The 14779-nt window shown below is 39.1% G+C and overlaps 1 protein-coding gene across 13 annotated transcripts in view; it reads left to right on the forward strand.

Annotated features, from left to right (window-relative positions):
- Positions 1–14779, forward strand: part of ENOX1 (ecto-NOX disulfide-thiol exchanger 1) — a 368503-nt gene that overhangs the window by 300192 nt on the left and 53532 nt on the right. For all 13 annotated transcript variants that reach the window (XM_071805771.1, XM_071805770.1, XM_071805734.1 and 10 more), the window contains one exon: positions 703–820. In XM_071805771.1, the coding sequence (XP_071661872.1) occupies positions 703–820 (118 nt within the window). The remainder of the gene's footprint in view (positions 1–702; positions 821–14779) is intronic.

Below are 14779 nucleotides of genomic sequence, written 5' to 3' on the forward strand. Positions count from 1 at the left end.
GAATTTCAGAACATCATTACTGGGCTGAGTCTTTTATATGTGAGGTGATCTGGGCATAGGGACAAAGGGTGAGATTCTTTTGCCCAGCATTAGGCACCTACAATATAGAGCACTCCATCTGCACTGGCTGCTCTGAACTCCCTTTACCATCAGGTGAGATAATGAGGCACTCTTAGGGTATAGTTAATATGACTTTGTTTGGTTAGTTACTTTGTGGATGTGAATCACCTTAAAGTGCCTGTTTCTTTGCATTTCTGCAAAAGGTGCCTGAATAGCAACTAGTTTTACTGGAGACACCTACACTTGGCTAGATGAATCTTACTCCAGGTGGCAGAGAGAAGCAAGAATTCTCTGCACCTTAAGCAGACTGACAGTCTCTTTATCGGTTTGCTTTACATACAATTTTAAGCATTATCCTTGCTGTTAAAGCATTCTCCTATGTTTAGCAGAACTAAAGATCACTTGACATGAAGACTCACTTTTTCTCTTGTTTTACCTGAGTGTTACCTTTGACAAATTCCATTCTTTCACAGGAAGAATTACCTGTGCTACTGTTGTTATAAATATTCACATACAAATAAATACGATTACAATGATAAGTGGTGCATAAATAGAAACAGAGCAGTATTAAAAACAGATACTAAATAATACATCATGACTTAATGGAAGTTAATACTGACAAAAGGTCATTTTGGATTTTAGGAGCTCCGAAATGCTCACAGTGAACAGCTCATGGGAATCCGCCGGGAAGAGGAGATGGAAATGTCTGATGATGACAGTGGTGACAATGCCAGTAAAAAGCTGAGAGTAGATGATTCAGGTAAATCCAAATCCCTCTACAAAGTCAAATGTATTAAACTACTGTTTTCTTTAAAAGCAAACAAAAACTTATGTGTGAGAAGTAACATATTAATAGCTGATTATATAAGGCAGTATCTTATTTTACACACTCATAAATTAGTTATTTGAACGATGCAAGCTGTCTCTAGGAGGTGTCTGTCACCTGCTATGATTTATAGAGAAGAAAATTCTCCAATTCTGCTCTTGGCTGGAAGCATTATGTCTCTTTAGCACACTCTCTACAGTCTTGCATAACAGTATTTCATGCCATGGTTGCAATGCCTTATGAGATCAGTTGAAGTAATGTTTTGGTCACCTAAGCCTTAGCTTTCTTTTCAACAAATAAAAAATACCATATACCCTAACAAATATGCTGTACTATTTTAACTGTGTGTTCTGTGGAATTAACTTTTAAGGGTACATATGTCACAATATGGTACTGTGCACGGCATTCATTTGACTTTCATTAGGTGGATATCAGGAAAGAACGAACAAGGGTACTTGTAATATGTGGAAAGAAAAGCAACTTTTTCAGCCTTCTACAAATACTCTGCTCTCCAGGGTGGACACTCCAAGAGGTAGCTCAGAAGCTACCTGAATTATTGGCTGGTAACATGATCTGGATGGGTGATATAGTTGATTTTTTGACAGTGACTGATAAAGTTGTGAGTAGCTAACAAGGGTTTGCCTGTTCAGACACTCCAGAAAGAAAGTTTATAAAAGCTGAAGCCAAAGCATGACTGGTAACTGCCAACCAGCAGTGAGCTTTAAGGAAGGTAAAGAAGGAGGGAGTAATATGGAAAGAAACTAAGAGTCTGATCATAAGGGTAATTTTTATCTAAGCCTTTCATGCAGGCACTATAGAAAGAAAGGAAAGAATTTCATCCATTCAATGGACACACGAAAGTGTGGATTCAAGCTTACGCAGAGAAGAACCCTTTGTCTCCTCCTGCAACAAGATGCTGTGTGAGATCAAATGACTCCAGAATTGAAGACTGAAGGAAGGGGTGTCATTCTAGCAAAGAAATTTTTACTACAGCATCTCTCTTGAGGGGTGATTTCATGTTTTTCCTGGAAGAAAAATAAAACAATAAAACCTGTAAAGGGCAGTCTTAATTTTTGTTTGGCTAATGGTGAGGGTTTGAATTTTCCAGATGCCATTAGCAAACCTCTGGAGCTGAGACAGTGGATGTCCGCAGACAGAGCACTGCTAGCAATCAGAGATTTCTATAAATGTCTAAGCATTTTACCTTGACTGTGTGTCCAGTGTTATGGAGGGAAATCGTTGGAATTAACAACAGGAAGGAAGAGCCAGAAATACCCACAGCCTGCACTCCAGGAGAAGACTAATGATGTTTTGAACTGTCATACTTACCAGTTCAGCTGGGTTTAATGTATTCATGCTTAGGGCTAAGTTACGCTGGTCATTCTTTTTGCTTCTCATTAGGAACATCACAAATGGGAAGGGATCTTTGGTTTTCTTCTATTAAAATGGTCATTTCTATCAAACATTTTGATATCTGAGATTTCTACAATGTTCCATCCCAAACAACTTTAATTCGCTTGTATTATTAGAATGTGAGCATTTGAGTCCTCTCAGCAATAACAGTAGCAAGCTCAATGCCATGCCACATACTACATCAAAATTTAGCAATATGAATCCACATGAGTATTTGTCCATCATTGTCCATTGTACCATTCATCATCCTTTTGATCTTAGTGGAGTTGATCCCGCCTGCTGCATGCGTAGAGTCATCCAGTTCTAAAATTAATTTTATAGCTTTCTTCTTCCAACATTACACTCTCAGCTAAAGCAAGTGGATTTGATTCTTCTGTCATTGACGATGGAGGGAACTTGGACTTAAACCAAAGAAGTTATTGGATATAAAACATTGGTAAATGAAAAGAAAGTGAGAGAAGGACATTTATTTTCTCATTTTTCTGCACAGAGAAGTGATTCTGCCTTCTTTTAGTATTTCTTTTAGTATTTCTTTGAAATTACTATTTGTGTTAGCTGCCTTCTCTTTTTTTTTTCTTTCAAGTATGTCATTCCAGAACCAACTCTTTATCTCACTGGAGTGGCTATTTGTATTCACAATAACCTCTGCTCTACAGAGAATGTCTTTTAAAGAATATTTTATCACAAAGAAATAATTCTGCGTAGTATGAAAACATTGACACTTTATTTTTAACCCTTTTTCTTAAGATGTTTGTCTAAATGCTTTACCATGGGAAGGGCAAGGCTTGAATAACACAAAGGAGATATTGTACCTCTTCAATTCAAGGACAGCATGCACACATAAGGCTTAGAAGTCTAAATCCAAAAGTGGTCGAAGCAACGAGATGTGATAAATTGGTTTGGATAGTTCCAGAGTTCTGGACTGTCTATCCTGCCATCCCGATTATTTTCTTGAGGACATTATTTTTCAGCCTGCACTACTCAACAATGAGAACAAGACTCCTGGGAAGTTACCATCCCCAAAGCTACAAAAGGTGACAGAGATTCCCCCAGGCTTCAACTCCTGTGTCAGGTCTTTTCTAACTAGCTCACCTAGTCAAATCACCCCTAGTACAAAAAGACTTAAATAATTCAACAGTTTAGGGTGGGTTATAAGACCTCATCCTGTCTTGGTAAAATGTAGTTTCAGGAGACTCCCAGTGTAATTTCTTCTATTAGTCAAGCCCTTTTCACTTACTCTGTGAGCATCTAGGTAGTATGGTGCTGAGTGTGTCATGTTTCCTCACAACTGGACTGCTTAGAACAAAAACTTCTTCAGGATATCTGAAGAGCAACCTATCCATCACCCTGAAAAAAAAAGAGGGTGGATTCCAGCCCAAACATTTGAAAACACAGTGTGACACATTCAAGCTCTGAACTTGTGCAAAATGTCTTCAGTGCCTGAACACTAAACCAGAATCGCTGGAACTTCAGATTTCAGAGGAGAGTTACAGTGAGCTGAGTCCCTTGTACACAATAAGTTCTGGGGATTTGGGACAGATGATGAAAAAGCTGATACTAAGAATGGTTTAAGTTTTTTCCTCAAGTCATGCAAGATATTAAGCCATGCAAGAGATCAAGTCATGGTCCGTATTAGAAATCTACTAGTATACTACCCATTTGTTTGGGAAGATTTGAGTTTGCCACTTGCAATGATGCAGAACAACTCCAGAGGGAATTGTTGCAAAGTACATCCCTCCATTCTAGATTCAAATCCTCTCCTTTTATCTGCCAATTGCTCTTCTCTTAGTTGTTTGTGACAAAATTGCTTTACTGATACCAGTGACTCAGTGGCAGAGCTGGGATAAGAATTGGAACCTTCAGTCTCCTGAACCTGTCTTCTACCCTCTAGTCCATGTTGCAGGGCTAGGACACTGCCTCTTGCATGAAGACCTTCTGCTCCTACAGGTGTTTTACAGGTCACTGTCCTCAGGCTTAGTTAGTACCCTTCTTTATCGTGTGCAAGCTGAATCTTCAAGGAAAAGGAAAGCATCGCTATCTGCTTCTTCTATGGAGAACATCTCAAACACCTGGAAGGGCCCCCCAAAGAACCCCCCAGGGAATTCAGGAAGTTGGCTGAACTGACATACATGCCTAATTTACAGGAAATCCTTCTGGTTTCACAAATGAAAGGTCATTTGCATTATGGGGAAAGGTGGCATAAGGTTGACCCAAGACTGAGTGAGTCCCACCTGTAGGATCAGTTATTCCTTTAAAATTAATTTTTTTTTTTTTTTCAAAATTGAGCCTCTGAACAGTGATTTTGGATTTTGGCATTTGAAAGGGACAAGAGGATTGTTGAAGTAAAGCTGGGAGATTGCTAAGAAAAAAATAATAATGATGATTGGCAACTCAGTTAATACATTTGAAAGTCAAGGTGCAGCTACTGAAGCATTAGCTCAAGGGAAAAAATAAAAGAGATTCAGTGCTGGAATCTAGAGGTTATATGAAAATCTTCAGAACGATCAGGATTTATGGATGCTTCGTCTCCCACCTGCTGGCACTGGGAGTAAGGATCCACATGTAAAAGCCTCCAAAGTAATTTTAAGAATTAGTGAAGTGAAGCTGTGTGTTGTAGAAAAGAGCTGAAGTTTGTTTTATGCCTAGAAGGCACCTGTAATTTTGCTTTAAGGGGAGGTGGGTTAATCTCTTCCTTTTGCAGTTCTCAGTGATTTGCCATTAATTCCAGCAACTCTGACTTCAGCAAGAGACTGCAGCTGGCACTGTGGAAAAGAGAGAAATGTACAGTGCTTGCAGAGGAAGACGAGAAGGATGGTCGTGTGATTAAGGCTTTTTACTGGGATCTGAGAGTCTTGGCCAAATCCCAGCTCTACTATATACCCTGCACTTGGTCTGATCAATGGATTTGTGCTCTCTCAGCTCTGTACTACCAAATGGAGGCCATGATGCTTCCTTTCCTTCAGCCATTGTCTGTTCTGTCCATGTGGATGATAACCACCTCGATATAAGGCTGTCTTCAGCTCAACAGATTTGCAATAGCCTGCCCGTTGGGCCCCTGGAGGATTTCATCACCATTCTATTACCTGTGATGAAGTAACCTAATGACATCTTGGGGACTGCAATGCAAATAATAAATTGCAAGGTATGTAATGCAAACCCAGTTTGAACACATAAGACTGGCACTGCTTTCCAAGTCAGAAAAGACATCCTCTATGACAGGATTTTCAAACATACCTAAAGTAGGAGCCAAACTTAAACATTGAAGCTCTTTCTGTGTTGAACAGTAGCCTGGATCTTAAATGCTCTCCTGAACCAGTCTGTCCTGTTTGCAGCATCAGCTCAGTCACTTGCCATAGGAGACAGGCTGAAGAGTGGACAGTCCATCCCCTGGAAGAGTATAAGGGCTTGTGAAAGTCGGCGTTTGAAAATCGCACCCTGGTGCACACAGCATAAAACAGGCTTTGTGATATTGTTCCTAAATCTACCTTGAAAGTTGCAAGCCTGGCAAGTCTTCAAGGAAAGCGTGAAACAACACCAAAGCGATCTGTGTGATGCTTATTCATCTTTTCTCTGCAACTCAATCCTCTTTTTGCTTTCTCTAAGGCTTGTGTGAATGCAAAGATGCACACGTGGAATTGAAACTGTGTTTTATGGCTGGATTAAACTGGTAGGAAAGCTTTATATAGCTTGTTACAACTTTGAATAGAAATTGCTGACTCCTAGCTCTGTGGAGCTGAGCTTTGCTTTTCCTTTTCTTCCCACTGGCCCAGTGTCATGGCAGATGTCCTGTTAGATGTTCTTCTTCCTACTGATCCCAGGGTCAGGGATTTCTCCTTTCCTTGCTGGTAAATCTAATCTTTTAGGTTTTATGGGAGATTTTAACAAAAGTCTGATTTATTTTTCTGTCATTAGGTCCATCCCCTAGCTTTTCAGCGTCAGATTTTGTGAAAGTGATACTGGTATTTAACAAGCCCATAATTTGCCTATTTTCCTTTCAAACACTTGTTCCTAAAGATAATGTAAAAAAATAACAAAGATATATTTACTTTAAAAATTAGTGGGCTAGCATTCCTTTTTTCCTTAGATAAATCAATACCGTTTCAAAACCATCAGCAGCTGGTGTCATAATCAGCCCTGCGGTAGCAAACATATAGAGACGGATGAAGAGGAAAATAAATGCTGCTAACAAAATCTACTAACCAGGTTTTAGAAGCAACCTGGAAGAAGAGCATATTTAAACCTGAATCTCTGAATTTTCACTGTACTGACATGACCCCTCTCTGGCCAGAGAAGACAACTGAACAACCCTTTTGAGCTCTCCGAGTGCAGTAACTTCCCTTTGAATGGAAATGCTCTGGACGCAGCAGACAATCAATTTTGCTCCCAGGGACCATCAGGGATGATCACTAGAAAGCAGCACAAGATGATTACTCCCTCTACGCCAGGAAAAGTCTGCTCTAGTGTCTTTCACAGCATGCCAGTTCAGAGCTGTTATCATCAGGCAGACTCCAATTTTGTGCCTTCAAATGCATTACATTTTTCCCACAGCTCTTACAAATAAAGGCTGAAATTTAGGAAGCAGGTAGGCAGGGGCCTAATTTTATGGCCCTTGTTTTAAGTTCCTTTGGCTCTAATAATGCTTTTTGTGCAGTTGAATTTAGCAGAAATGCCTTGATGAATGAGGGGTGAAGGCAGCTGCCAAGCCTGTCCTCCCTGGGGAATAAAGACGGCCTTGCACTGTCCCAGATACGGGGCATGTTCCTCAGTTGCAGGTTGAAGGTCTGTGCTGTGTCCTGTGGACACAGCAGTGAAGGGGTTAACCTTACTTTCAATTTTTAGATGAAACAGACACTTCAAAGGCATTTTCCTAATATGGGTTTTAGGAGGATGTCCCCTTTGCTACAAAACAAGTCTTTTGCGCTTTGGTGCTTTTCAACTGCCAGAAATACTATTATCTAGATTACATTTTATCATGTTTTCTGGTTATTTCATACTGATAAGGTTTTCTGCAGGATCATTACATATGAGAATAGTTTTAATCCTGTTTTTAGTAAGCTTTAAGGACACCAAGGGATTATTTATGTAATAAGATGCAAAGTTGCTATGGAAAACGCTATAGCAACCTAACATCTTCACAAAACCAAGCAGCCACTTGTGACAGCAATCTAAATTTACATTTATTTTAGTGTCATTTTATTGACATTCTTAGTATCTCATTTTGACAGCATGGTAAAATATGTTTTGCATTCATGCTAGAACAAAATTAACAGCATGCTGTTGGAATGAAGATTATGCTTATAATTTTTTGAAATAATTTTAGCATATTTCATTTTGTGTAAATAGTATTAAAATAGTAGTGAAAAGAAGTTTTGGTGCATCTTTTTTTTTTTTTTTTGTAATAGAGCAAACAATGCACACTGAAAGTAATATTTTAGAAGTCAGTGAAAGCTAAACTGTTTTTACTTGCTTTATACCTGAATGAAAATATTTTTGAGAAAGAAATGATTTTGTTATTAGAATGTATTTCAAATCCTATATCTTTTATTATAACTTTCCCAGTTCAGGATACAGGCTATAATTTTTCATTAGGTTTCATAAAGCAGGGCATCATTTCTGAATACATAGACTTGCTCTATTTAAATGGGACTTTTCTAAAACATAAAATAACAGTACACATTGCCCCTTAGGAAGTTAAATAAAAAGGGAAAGAAAAAATAAACACAAAGCGACAAAACAGTCTGAACTCTGTCCTGTGCTCATTGCAGTTAATAATGAAGCTCATATTGACTGCAAGGGGAGCAGAAGCAAGCTCTGTATATTGATTTTCTCCATCCCCCTCCATTAAGAATCCTGAAGTGCACCTGTAACATTGTTGAAGTGGGATGTTGGCAGCAAAATCAAAAAAAGACAATATTAGAACATATGCTGTTTTCAGCTTCCTCTCAATCTGATATAGCTGGTATTAGCATTCTTCTCCAAATTACACTTCATGCTTTCTATAAAGTGACCTTCCTTATAGTGCCCTCTCCACTATAAAGCTTTTGTGCTCTTACTCTCATATTTAGCCTTCAGGAGAATGAGCCCTGTTTATAACACCATAGACGATTGATTCTGAACAGAGCATAAAGAACAGATTCCTTCAAGAGGGGCTTCAGCCTAAACCCTCTTTCTGACCTCCTATGAAAGATCATTTCTACTATTGTCTAAACTAAGCTCTTGGTTTTAGGCTTTCTTAATTATGACACATTTCATGCCCTATTGGTTTTAGAAACCTTTTTCACCCCAGCACATTAGAGAAGCCTTCAGATATTGCCTGAGGTAGCGATTCAGATACCTTCTTATCCACCCTTAACGCCAGAAAACTTCAGCCATTGCTAAAATGTCAGAGGAGGTAATGATCAGAAAGCAGAGTATTTTCCAATGTCAGTACAAGCTTCTATACTCATAATTACAGGTTTGGGGAGCCTCCTTATGTCATGAGAGATGCGAGGCTGGTTGAAGTTTCCAAAGCATTCAAAGTTTCCTTTTCAAAGCATGCAGCTCCTCAGTCCTTGTGTGTCCAGCTGACTGGCAGTCTGTGGTGTGACTGAATGTCAGGAGTTAAAAACCCACCCAGCAGAGTTCATGTGTGAAGCTGGATGGCGACAGCAATTCCCAAAACTGCTACTAGTTTATGATGCTGGTTCACTTCGGTGAATGAATCTTAGATTCAGAGGCGTTTCATGGTGTCCCGCTATTTGGCTTTGGATTAATACCACTTCACATTTCTTACTAATGACAGATATCCATAGCAGAACATTTTTGTGACTAATATATTGAAGGATTTAGTTCATAAAATTGAAAGCCAAGCAGATTCAATACTGCTTGGAGGTGAGTGATCTTCTTTCAGTCTTATGTGGGTTTAGAAGAGGAAAACAAAAAAAGTACTCTTGGATGTGAAATGACCAACTGAAGAACTGGATACCATACCAAAGACATACCATTTTATTCCACTTCTCCACCAGTTGCAGCATGTGACTCTTCAAACACAAGCATATAGAACTCCAAAGGAGGAAAATGTATTTCTTCTGTGTTAAAAGAAAGGTGGTTTGTTTTGTTGGTGGTTTTAATTAGAAATTATAATTGCTGTGTTTTTTGCCTTTCTGTGGACAAATAGTTTGCAATCCTTTTGTTTATTTATTCAGCCCTCCTCATATTCGATGCACAGCAAGTTGCATCAAGTGCAAGAACTGTGTCAAGCATGTCTTTACAGCTCTTGTATCCAGTGATTGCTGAGCTTCTTCCACAACTGCCAAGTGCCCACCTTACATGTCAACCAGGGGTCTCTCTGAAGAGATTTGGGTGGTTGCTAGTCCACAACACCAGTGTCTTCATTGCTTCTTTGTCATGTGTCAGATATAGGCTGTCATCTCTCTTAAATTTTTCTGAGCTCTGGAGACAAGTGAGCACTTTTAACAATCAAAGAAAAACATGGCAAAAAGCAATACCTCTCTCCAAGTTGTTTTATTATCAGATAGTCATCTGTCTCATCATGTTTTGCTGACATATTTTGAGATGCTTCTGCTGTTAGACCTTGATCCCACAAGCTACTGCCTGCTGCTCAGGGTGTTTGCATTCACCTTCTGCTCAACACTTGCAGGCACAAAGTCCTAAGCAGTGGCTTATCCAGAAAGTCTGGTGCAAGGAATATTTCATAGTTATGTCTTCAAAGTTACACACTTTTTTCAGATGTCAATAAATTGTCTGTTTCTGAAAGGACTGGAAATACCACTAAGCTCCATAGAACCCTGTCATCTGCAAGTTTGCAACACATTTTATTTTTTAGCATCTGAAAAAATACCTACTAAACATGTTAAACTGCAGAGAAACGCAGTGGCTTCTATTTGCAGAAACTAAGTATGCTGAAGGCAGGATGGAAAAAAGAGGTTTGGGCTTGCAAATATAGATCTTCTGGAAATCCTTCCATTCACAGAGGGGAATACATGGTTCAAGAAATGTCTGAATGTAAGAGTCAAGGAATTGCAAGCTTCATGTGACCACTTGCTTATGCTTTCTAAAGGGCTAAAAACACATTCCCATATTTAAGATCCATTGTTATCTAAGGCCAAAGTAACTGTGCAAATATTTCAGTCTTATGTAAAATTTTAAAAGAAAAATAAGCACAGCTCTCCAATCCAGTACGAGGTCAGAGAGACAGCTGGATAAATGCTCTCCTACAATTTAAGGTGCAATAGAATTTTGTACAAAGGTGGTTTATCCTCACATTTATAGAAAGCACTTTACATTTATGAACAAAATTTCCCTATTATAGATTAGAACAATGCAAAACACCACAGTCACTTCAAACATTCAGATCAGCCCTTCCTTCCCTAAGGAATGTGACAAATTGAGGGATTCACGTTCACACTGTCAAGCTTGTTTCCAAGTAGCAATGACAGTTTCTTCACATTTTCAAGTCCTACAGATTATTCTTTTCAAGTTGTCACCGTGGTGCTGGGCCTGAGTGCAATTCCTAATTCAAATGCCAACAACAACAGTGCAGTCATGCATCTTGCAAATGCCAGTGTTTATTGTTTACTTTTGAATAAAAATGTAGGAATTACTTGGACCCCTAAGAAGTAACCATCAGTAACCCACCTATACAGAGGTTTACCTATATAGAATGTTTCAATATCCCAAATAATTTATGTACCATGTATACACACATATATACAATCCATTTATGCAATGTACTTAAGTTTAACATAACATATATGAAACACTGAGCATTCATCAGCACCTCTTGCGCTTTGCAGAGTTCAAATGTCTGTACCGTCAGTTGCAAAGCACCTTAACACAACCAGTGTTTTTCCACTACTGATGTGGGAGAGGGTCATCAATGCCACTTAACATCTCCCCAGAAACCAGTGCTTTTCTTACTTGAGTGATTATACTCCTTCTCCCTTGAGACTTCAATCTCCTCTGAACACTTTTTAGTATTAGAGGAATACAGTCATTTTTTTAATGTCAATTAGAGGAAAAGTCATTTTTTTGCTTGCTTCTTTCAACCACAGTCTCTGTAAAAGTGTTGCAACAGTTCTGTTTCTCAATTAGGGGAAAAAAAGCAGACTCCCTGAAAGATATTCAGTACTTGATTAATTGTATTTAACTAAGGCAGCAGCTATTAGTAAACATGAAGCATAAGTATCTGAAAAATTCATCTCATCACAAACCAAATACTCTAAAAAGCAGTGAGAATGATTTTTACAGAATTTTGAAAATATCTGAGAACTGCTACTATTTTTGATCAAAGCTACACCCCTACATTTATTTTTTTATGATGGCTTGCTTCCTACACCCCTCATTCAAGAGGAGAACCAAGCAGGAAAGGCAACACAACAACCAACCCAACTAACAGTCCACCCATTGCAGCTGTCTGTGCAGAGCCAACTCTTCCCTCTCCTCTCTCTAAATCAGCCAAATCAGTTAGGCTTGGTATATACCATGGGTGGTGGTAGAAGACATGCAACTCAAAAAGGAGAGGAAACGAGGGTCCTTTGCTTTAAAGGGATGACCTGGAGAAACTAGTCTCCACGGGGCAGATTAGCTAGCAACTGTCAAAATATCATTTACGAGCTGTGTGGATTCCTGTTCTCCAAAGAGATGTTGTCAAGTAAAATAGACCTAAAATGTGACAGGCTTTGATATTATTGTAACAAGGTGGTCTCTTCCAAATTCTAAATATGCGTTTCAGTAATATGATGTGACATCTTTGTAGAAAAAGTCCAAAACACTTAATACCACAATTTACCTGGGACAGAACTGGGTAAGAGGGGACTGGGGAACGTAGTGCAATATAAGTATGAGTGATGGAAGAGATAAACATCTGGGAAAGTCAGGGAAGTAGGAATTACAAAGGAAGAAAGAAAGTGTGGACTCATGCATTTGGAGCTGAAGGAGGAAATGAACTGAACAGAACAAGTACAAAGGAAAAAGAGAGGAAGGTATGAAGAGAGGGATAGAAAAACTGGCTTAAAGTGGGAGATTTGCTGTCTGTCTTCTGAGCCTGTTAGAGAAAGTTGGTTCGCTGTTGAAGTGGGTTTTCTGCAGCCATCAGGTCTAGATCAATGATCTCAAACTGAGCTCCTGAGCCAATGATCACTTGTAAGACTGTAGTAAGTAATCCACATCTTATTCCTAGGACTGGCTAAAACAGTGACATTAAATTGCCTTGTTAGTGTTTTTAACTAAAAGTCAGTGTCTGTGAGAGCATGGTGAAATGCAGAGAGCCAGTACTGATCCACAGTCTGAAAGATCTGGAAGCTGCTAGTCCAGAAACTTTAAGCAGCGAATTTTGGTTAATGGTCTCTCCAGGGCTTTAAATAAAATGTCAGATATCATGAGACTCATCATAACACCACAGGAGCTGGCAGCTCGGCTCTCTGGGGCATTCTTAGTCCACTGCAGAGCCAGCATTTGCATGCTACCTTTTGTTATTAGGCCCAGCTGGACTGTAATCTTCCCTTCCTTTCCCTAAACCTTCTTTGCTATTTGCAAAGAGTTATGCTTCATTACACAAGAAATAATAAGCCTTCATAAATTACTGGTGAGCCTTGTGTAGTAAACCTAGGAAAGTGCTATCGCTGAAGTCTGCTAAGCAGGGAGAAGTTTTGTAAACTGAGAAAATCTCTCTTCAGAGAAATGCTTTCGTTTCTCAAATGTTACATCTGTCTGTACTGGATGGGATGGATAAAACTGCAGTTAAATGATGGTACAACTGTTCTTTTTTCTTCCTTTTTTCTTTCTTTTTATTTTTTTTTTTTAATATATTTGGCAGCATCCTTCCGTTTACTAATTGTTTGCCAGCAAGTTTTGTGTGAATAAGAAGCCTGAAAATAATTCTCATGAGTATTCAATTTGAACATCTGGTATCATCATGAATGTAACTGGTATAATGAACTTCTCTGTATTGAACATAGGCTGCATGGTGAGGAAAGGGCTTTGAAGCAAATGCACCTGAATAAAGCAGGTTTTGTAAAGGAGTAAATCTCCCTCCCAGTGTGTGGGCCCTAACTCCCACTAACATTAATGACGATAACCCCTCCTCATATAGGATAATTAGTGCCCTTAGAGTTTAAATTTGCAGGTACTGAGACATTCAAATAAAGTGTGCCTAACATTAGGAAAAAAAGGTGGAAATTGGTTCATTGTTTGGTTACATTATGTATGAAGCAGGAAAGAAAATCTAGCTCATAGCTAGATTGGCTTGTAATTGCCGCAAATTATTTATTTTTATACCATTCTAATTCTGTTTTCAGAGTTTATTCAGGCTAGTTAGCTAGCTGCTTTCAAGCTTTAACCAAAGGATTTTTTTTCTAAAAAACCAAGAGACATAGTCTATTTTTGTGGAAACATGGGAGAACAATGGAAGAAGCATTTATTAAAGAATGTAGTATAGGAATAATGTTGCATTTATCTGCTAATATCAGACGTATTTCTATGCACCCGACATTGGCATCCGAGCACTATTTATGTCCATAAAGAAAAAGAAGTGTCTTCTAGGAAGTCAAGGTAATGGATCAAAACCACTTTAGATATCAGAAGGCTCAGGAGCCTGATATTGTTGTAAAGGAAGCTAAGGAGATATCCCTGGGTGATCAAGGTGTAGCTTAGTCTTACTCTTCCAGAAAGCTTCTTGGGGATACCATCAAGGACTCACTTTCCCAAACAACTTTGAACTGTATACAGAGCATGTGTAACTAAGACTTGTTGTCAGAACTCAGTTTTTATGGTAGGGTTTACAAAAGTCAGGTGCGAGACAAAAGGATCTATACCTGGGCAGTTGTGGCTAATGACAGCCTCAACTCATTCTACTAGAAAGTGACAACTAGTGAAGACGTAAGTTAAAGTTTCTCTAGTTGCTCAGTGTGTCCCCTCACCTCAGAGGCCATTCAGCTTTTTGTCTGCAATGAGGGCTGTGCCTTCCTTCCCACCACCTTCCAGACGTCCTGCAAACCCAACCTTCCCATCCACCTCAGGGCATGGGTCACTCACTGGCATCACCTCACATACACCCTGCCGCTGAGTCACCATGACGGGATCCTCAGATTGTAGTATGAAATATAATTTCCTGTGGGCTGGAGGACTAAGTAGCGCCTTCCAGGGTAAAAATGAATGAGAGTCCAGTTGTCTTGTCTAGTCTATGAAACTGAAAGTTTTTTCCTTCAAGGCACCCCCAGTCTTTATGTCACATTTTCCTGACGCGCCAGGAGGCATACTTCAGTGTATTCTCTCACTTTTGAACTCTCTCCCTACACGCAGTAATTGTTAAGAGTACCACTATCAGAAGTCGTACCACACTTCCTTTTCTCTTCCTTCTCATATTGAACTCATGTCCGAAATTTTATTTTTTTCCATTTAGTTCATCCTAGAATCTGACCTCTGCCTTTATTCTATCGAAATTCATACCCAAACCTTGTGAGCTCATGTTCAACTTCCAGG

Source organism: Patagioenas fasciata, chromosome 1 (genome assembly GCF_037038585.1).
Source record: "Patagioenas fasciata isolate bPatFas1 chromosome 1, bPatFas1.hap1, whole genome shotgun sequence".
NCBI classification, from domain to species: domain Eukaryota; kingdom Metazoa; phylum Chordata; class Aves; order Columbiformes; family Columbidae; genus Patagioenas; species Patagioenas fasciata.